Genomic DNA, 7,789 nt, shown 5'->3' on the forward strand with positions numbered 1-7,789 from the left:
TCCCAGCAAGTCCCCCTTCCTCCCCTCCATGAAGATGCAGAAGGTCATGCCCACCGTCCCCACGTCCCAGGTCACCGGGCCACCCCCCCAGCCGCCCCCCATCAGAAGGGAGATCACCTTCCCTCCTGGCTCCGTGGAAGCCTCACAGCCAGTCCTGAAACAAAGGCGGAAGATTACCTCAAAAGATATCGGTAAGCATTCCCAAAGCTCTGCTCCTGAAATGATTTCCTGTTGCCATCTAGAATTTTAATTTTGGGTTAGATGTAGTTGGATAACCTCAAAGGGATGAAATTCTGTGACTGCAGACTATCAGGACGTGCTTTTGTGCAGGAGCAATAGTTGGAAGGCACTACTCTGAACTGAGAAGGAGAATTAAAACGGATTTCTTGCATGTGAGTGTTACTCGTGTGAGAGGGCAGAGCCCAGGTGAGAGATGGGGACTCCTCGGTAACTGTGGACTGTATTTTGGGCTTAAAGATTTTATCTTAACCAAACACATAATCTCTGCCATGTGTGCTTAAGATGCTTAGTGTTCCACAGCTGCAAGGCTGATGGAACACTAGGGTGGCCTGAGAAAATTTGACAGCAAGCCACTCTGTAATTTTGGTAAGGACATAAAGACAGTGAGTTCCCCTTGGAGCAAAACCAGAAAACTGACTATGCTACATAGACAGACACATAATATGCTATATGGAACTTCACATGTGGATAGAATTTAGGTGATCCCTGCAGCACTGTTGACAGGACCAAGGAGCTCTTTCAGGTGAACACCAATGTCATACACGTTTATCCAGGTGGAATCTTGTAAATCCTAATTAGACATTTGGAAAATCTGGGAATACACACAGTTTTTCTGCATTATTTTTTAAGTACTTTTAACACAGCTAAGGAAATAATAGAGTTCAGTTTTATCCAAACTTTTTTTCCCAAAAATCTCAAAATCACGTGATTCAAAGTTCTTTGCAGTGATGAGAAAATTAAATATTTTAAAGATATGACCATTGTTTATAATCATTGGACATTAAGGGCAGGGGGGCGGTACGGGGAAGTAAGGCATTCTACACAGAGGACGTGCTGAAGGCAAGAGAGAAACAGACCCTGGGCACCGTATTACATATGGTAATATATATGTAAAAATATATGCATGTATTTAAGTAAACGTGTGTGTGTGTGTGTTAGTCACTCAGTCATGTCTGACTCTCTGTGACCCCGTGAACTATAGCCTACCAGGCTCCTCTGTCCATGGGATTTTTCAGGCAAGAATATTGGAGTGAGCTGCCATTTCCTTCTCCAATTTAAGTAAAAAAATACATTTAAATTTGAAAAAAAATTCTCAGTGCATGTTATACCAGCCTAGGGAAACTTATGTTCCTGATGTTAAAATGAAATTTGCCCTTCTATTATGCAAGTATTATGTGCCTCTCTTAGAAAATTTGAAAATTAGATGAAATTAAAATAAAAGTGGACACCCACGGCCCCTCCCACACAGGAGTTGGCATCTGGCCTGGCTGCTGCTGTGGGGAGTTCCAGCTGCTCACACCATGTGCTTCCACCAGTTTCCTGAGATAGCTTCCCTTAAAATTTCAGACACACGATGGACCTCCCCTCCAGCCCCATCTCGTGACAAATCTTACAAACCTTTGCTCTCATCGTTCCTCTTAGCCTCCATCTCAGGCCAGGCTCCTAAAAAACCAGAACCGTCAAAATGCTAGTACTTGTCGACAGCATGCTCTGTGGTCCAGAGCTCAGACCAGAAGATGGCATGGAAGAATGAAAGCTTTCTATCAGTGAGCATGCTGTTTGGGAATTAAATTTTGCTTATATTCTGCATACTCACCAGCCTTCTGAAGATGCTACCTTGACACATTTGTGAATAGAGTCAAAGACGACAAATACAGAAAGAATCATTCCCACTTCTGTTTAACCTGCAAAGCAGAAAGCTCTTCACCTACAGAAGTTTCTGAGTCAGTTGTCAACCTCCACGTGAAATGACCATGTTTAATTGTCCCTTGGAACCTTTGTTTAAATCAATATTTTAACTTAACATTCTGCTTTTTCTTCTTCTTTTGTTATTTTCTATTCTTTCATGCGTAGAGTTAATATTAATCATGTCCTTATTCTTCCACCCATTTTTAGTTACTCCAGAGGCCTGGCGTGTGATGATGTCCCTTAAGTCAGGTCTCTTGGCTGAAAGTACTTGGGCTTTGGACACTATTAATATTCTTCTCTATGACGACAGCACTGTCGCTACTTTCAATCTCTCCCAGGTAAGCCAGCACCAGTCCAACTGAGAAGCAAATTAGAAGAAGAAAATAAAGTAGTGTATAATGCTTAAGCTAATGCCTAAAGCAGGTAGGACTCCCCAGCTAAAATTTTTTATCATTACAGTTAACTATAAACCAACATCAATCAGTGTATAGCTGTCTGAGAATTTTGTCTGGAACAATAATTTATTTCAGTCTTTAGTATAAACACACATGTATATTTCTCATAAGAAAACAGTGACCTTGTGTGCACATGCATGTGTGTGCATGGAATAGACAGTAGTGGCAAAATCAAACTGTTGTTTATAATGAGCATTAGCAGGCCAGTGAGAATTAATCCAAATGTAACATAAAGTTACGGCTGTAGTCAGTGTTGGAAGAGACATCACCATGCAATAAGTTGCAGTGAGACCATACCCTGTTTTTCAGGGGGACCTAACATCTTTCTATTAATTAAAAAAGTATAAAATTTAAAAAGACTGTTTATATTACAGAAAATATATATAGAGAGTGAAGTAAACAGTTTAATGAACCCCTTGTACCATCGTTCATGCAGTAGTAATGAAGTCATGGTCAAACTTGTTTCTTGATGTGTTCCCTCCCATTTCTGCCCCCCTCTAGTTTATTTTGAAGCAGTCATTTAAAAGCCTCCTACCTTTAAAAACCCTCCTTTGATCTGTGCTAAGCTTGAAGTAGCTTCTAGCATAATAGCTGGAAGAGAGAAGGAGCTGAGGATTAGGAAAAAGGCCGAAGAGCCAGCTGGACTACAAATTTTTTTAAGAAATATTTAGAAACAAAAATCAGAAAAGGTCATTTTCCCTACTGTGTATGAACAACTCTGCTTTTGTTGAAAAAAGCCAAAACATCTAATTCCCTCCCTTCTGTTGAACTAGGACCAGAATCTTCCACTTCCTCTTCTCTCCTTTAACTCCTCATTTTAGCCCTGAAAGGCAGTTTTTCAGTTGATACCAAGTATATTAATAAGATCATAAACATGAAGTCCATTTTAATAGAAAATAAGTATTAAGAACATATACTACCTTTGCTAGAGTAATAAATTTCCCTCCTTATGCTGGGTGAGCTGCTGTTGAGCACAATTTTTCATAACCAGCATTGCTTCAGCAATTTTCCCTCTTCCCTTGTCCTGGGAAAAAATTAAGCTTTATGTTGGGGGCGAGATGGGAAGGGGTGACATCCAGACCTCCACTTAAAAAATTGTGCCTTCGTACCCTAAAAGCAAGCTCTACCTGGCTGGTACTTGGGTGTCCCCTTACTTCTTTATAATTGTTTCAAACTACCTCGCGGGAAACTTACAGCCAGATAATGAAATTATAGTCAATTTCCATAACACCTATCATTAAGAAATCCTTGTTTACTTACTTATCCTTCATCATCCCTAAATGCAGCAGCATTGGTATTGAGGGAGGGGAGTATGTTGGTTCTCTTGATATAAACATCCGCTTAAAGGAAACAGAGCTGGTTCTCAGAGTTGCTTTTGTCTTTCGGCTGGAGTTGGGAATAGCTGAAATATAAAAGTGCATTCTGTGAAACATTCTCATTCATTTATCTCAGGGACTAAATTGATTTGTTTCTAATTTTCTGTGTATATGAGCTACTACATTGCTGAAATTATCTTCTCCCCAAAATATATGGAGAATGTAAATTAGAATAACCTGTGGCACCTAAGACAAAAATAACCATAAAATCCTAAGAATAATAACCATAAAAATCTAGGCAAGCAGAGTTTCAGATAAATAAAAGAGAACAGACTCACTTTGGGTGAATGAGTCTATAAAATCCACGTTCCCACTCTTCTAGTAAGAATGGTACTGTGTCTAAGCCAGAAACAAAGGTAAAGAACAGCAGAGCACTCCCTCGGGGATAGTATCAGAAATGGGAAAGTAACAAGTAAGTTTTCATGTTAATGGTGTAAGAAAGTAAACACCAAGTAAGAAAGATAGTAAGTGTTTATTAATGAAAAATTCAGGAAGATAGTTCTAACTTACACATGGTTTCTTTTTCTTGGCCTAGCCAAAAAAAAACATTAAAATGTGAAAATAATCATAGAGATGCATGGCTAGCTAGCAGGATTTTCACCCTCTCAGTCACACTGGAGAGGTTATGACATTGTACCTCTTCTCTTTCTCACCCTCTCCAGTTGTCCGGATTTCTCGAACTTTTAGTAGAGTATTTCAGGAAATGCTTGATTGACATTTTTGGAATTCTTACGGAATATGAAGTGGGAGACCCCAGCCAAAAAGCACTTGATCACAATGCAGCAAAGAGAGATGACAGCCAGTCCTTAGCCGACGATTCTGGGAGAGAGGAAGAAGATGCTGAATGTATTGAGGAGGAGGAGGATGAGGAGGACGAGGAGGAGGAAGACAGCGGGAGGGCGGAGACGGAGGACAGGAGCAGTGCAGCTGTGGCCTCCCCCGATGCCACCACAGATCTAAAGGAGAAGCCCAGGCAAGCCAGTAAATTTGACAAGCTGCCAATCAAGATAGTCAAAAAGAACAACCTGTTTGTCGTCGACCGCTCTGACAAGCTGGGTCGCGTTCAGGAGTTCAGCAGTGGACTTCTGCACTGGCAGCTCGGCGGGGGAGATACCACTGAGCACATCCAGACTCACTTCGAGAGCAAGATGGAGATTCCTCCTCGCAGGCGGCCGCCTCCCACTTTGAGCTCCACAGGCAGAAAGAAAGACCAGGAAGGCAAAGGGGATTCTGACGAGCACCAAGAGAAAAGCATCATCGCAACCATTGATGATGTCCTATCTGCTCGGCCAGGGGCTCTGCCCGAAGACGCAAACCCTGGTACCCAGACCGAAAGCAGCAAGTTTCCCTTTGGAATCCATCAAGCCAGAAGTCACCGCAACATCAAGCTGCTGGAGGACGAGCCAAGGAGCCGGGACGAGGCCCCGCTCTGCACCATCGCACACTGGCAGGACTCGCTGGCCAAGCGCTGCATCTGCGTGTCCAATATTGTCCGGAGCTTGTCTTTTGTGCCTGGGAATGACGCGGAAATGTCCAAACACCCGGGCCTGGTGCTGATCCTGGGGAAGCTGATTCTTCTTCACCACGAGCATCCCGAGAGAAAACGAGCACCGCAGACCTACGAGAAGGAGGAAGACGAGGACAAAGGGGTGGCCTGCAGCAAAGATGAGTGGTGGTGGGACTGCCTCGAGGTCTTAAGGGACAACACGCTGGTCACCTTGGCCAACATTTCTGGGCAGCTAGACTTGTCCGCTTACACGGAAAGCATCTGCTTGCCAATTTTGGATGGCTTGCTGCACTGGATGGTGTGCCCATCAGCAGAGGCACAAGACCCCTTTCCCACGGTGGGACCCAACTCTGTCCTGTCGCCTCAGAGACTCGTGCTGGAGACGCTCTGTAAACTCAGCATCCAGGACAACAATGTGGACCTGATCTTGGCCACGCCTCCGTTTAGTCGTCAGGAGAAATTCTATGCCACGTTAGTTAGGTACGTTGGGGATCGCAAAAACCCAGTCTGTCGAGAAATGTCCATGGCGCTTTTATCGAACCTTGCCCAAGGGGACGCACTGGCTGCAAGGGCCATAGCTGTCCAGAAGGGAAGCATCGGAAACTTGATAAGCTTCCTAGAGGATGGGGTCACAATGGCCCAGTATCAGCAGAGCCAGCACAACCTCATGCACATGCAGCCCCCGCCCCTAGAGCCCCCTAGCGTGGACATGATGTGCAGGGCAGCCAAGGCTCTGCTGGCCATGGCCAGAGTGGACGAGAACCGCTCCGAGTTCCTTCTGCACGAGGGCCGATTGCTGGATATCTCAATATCAGCCGTTCTGAACTCTCTGGTGGCATCTGTCATCTGCGATGTACTGTTTCAGATCGGGCAGTTATGACATCAGTGAGAAGGCAGCCTGTGTGAGTGAAGACTATAGAGGCTCCCGTGTAACTGGCTGTGTTCTGTTCTTGTTTCTCCAGCGTAGGACGAAGGAAAGAAAATCTTTGCTCCTCTGCCCCATCCACTATTTACCAATTGGGAATTAAAGAGATAATTAATTCGAACAGTTATAAAATTAATATTTGCTGTCTGTGTGTACAAGTACATCCTTTCGGGGTTTTTTTATTTTTTTTTTTTTTTTTTTTTTAACCAAAGTTGCTGTCTAGTGCATTCAAAGGTCACTTTTTGTTTTTCAGATTTTCTTTTTAATGTTCTTTTCCATGTCATATTGCATTTTTGGGGGAAGCAAATTGACTTTAAAGAAAAAAGTTAACGGCAAAAGATGCTATAAGATGGGAAAATTTCACCACACTGAGACAAAAAGGCGAAAACTTATCGATTTCCTAGCTATGTTATTCTTCAAATAATGAAAAAATTGCAACTGTATCCCATCGTCCAAAGCTCTGTGCAATAGAAATTTCTAGGTAGGATAGCGGGGGCTCACGAAGGTGTGTCAGGCAGCGGTTGAAGTAGGAAATGATACTGGTTTCTCCACAGGAAAATGGTTACATTAGGCTAGGAGCAAAATGGTTTTTTTAAGTTAAGATTGAAAACATACCTGACAACGATGAATGGAAATCGCTTCCTCACCACTAGCGTCATGTCTGCTGTCTGTCGTTTGACCTTCCACATGACAGTTCTTCACAATTCCTTTAATCATTTTTTAAATATTTTTTTTACTGCCTTTGGGCTGTGATGTATATAGAAGTTGTACATTAAACATACCCTCATTTTTTTTCTTTTTTCTTTTTTTTTTTAGTAAAAAGTTTTTAGTTTCTTTTTCATGATGTGGTAACTACGAAGTGATGGTAGATTTAAATAATTTTTTATTTTTATTTTATATATTTTTTCATTAGGGCCATATCTCCAAAAAAAAGAAAAAATACAAAAAACAAAACAAGAAAAAAAAAAAAACAAAAAAAAGAGGGTAATGTACAAGTTTCTGTATGTATAAAGTCATGCTCTATTTCGGGAGAGCAGCTGATCACAATTTGCTTCATGAATCAAGGTGTGGAAATGGTTGCATATGGATTGATTTACACAATGGTTACTAGTACAGACAAAAAAAATACAACTAAAAGGAAGAAACACAACTTCAAAAATTTTTCAGTGACGAGAATCCACATTTGTATTTCAAGATAATGTAGTTTAAAAAAAAAAAACTTGATGTAAATTCCTCCTTTTCCTCTGGCTTAATGAATATCATTTATTCAGTATAAAATCTTTATATGTTCCACATGTTAAGAATAAATGTACATTAAATCTTGTTAAGCACTGTGATGGGTGTTCTTGAATACTGTTCTAGTTTCCTTAAAATGGTTTCATAGTAACCAAGTTAAAGGGGGGAAACAACCCTGTACTAACATAGCCCCTCATTATGAAAGCCTGAGGTCAGGAGGGACCTTTAAGGGTTACCTACTTTAGAGTGGGGAGCAAGAGTTTGATTTTCTCAAAGGATTTCGATAACTGGCCTTTGTTTGAAGCAGTCAACTCTGACAATATGGCGGTCTGAGAATTTTCCGTGTCTGGGGGCGGTGGCT

At 41.9% G+C, this 7,789-nt stretch overlaps 1 protein-coding gene across 8 annotated transcripts in view; it reads left to right on the forward strand.

Moving 5' to 3' along the window:
• ARID1B (AT rich interactive domain 1B (SWI1-like)) overlaps nucleotides 1-7,526 on the forward strand; it is a 422,452-nt gene extending 414,926 nt beyond the window's left edge. For all 8 annotated transcript variants that reach the window (XM_010840865.1, XM_010840862.1, XM_010840858.1 and 5 more), the window contains 3 exons: nucleotides 10-191; nucleotides 2,137-2,267; nucleotides 4,423-7,526. In XM_010840865.1, coding sequence (XP_010839167.1) covers nucleotides 10-191; nucleotides 2,137-2,267; nucleotides 4,423-6,147 — 2,038 coding nt within the window. In that variant the 3' untranslated portion in view covers nucleotides 6,148-7,526. The remainder of the gene's footprint in view (nucleotides 1-9; nucleotides 192-2,136; nucleotides 2,268-4,422) is intronic.
• The last annotated feature ends 263 nt before the right edge of the window (nucleotides 7,527-7,789 follow it).

Source organism: Bison bison, unplaced genomic scaffold (genome assembly GCF_000754665.1).
Source record: "Bison bison bison isolate TAMUID 2011002044 unplaced genomic scaffold, Bison_UMD1.0 scf7180017864148, whole genome shotgun sequence".
NCBI lineage: Eukaryota > Metazoa > Chordata > Mammalia > Artiodactyla > Bovidae > Bison > Bison bison.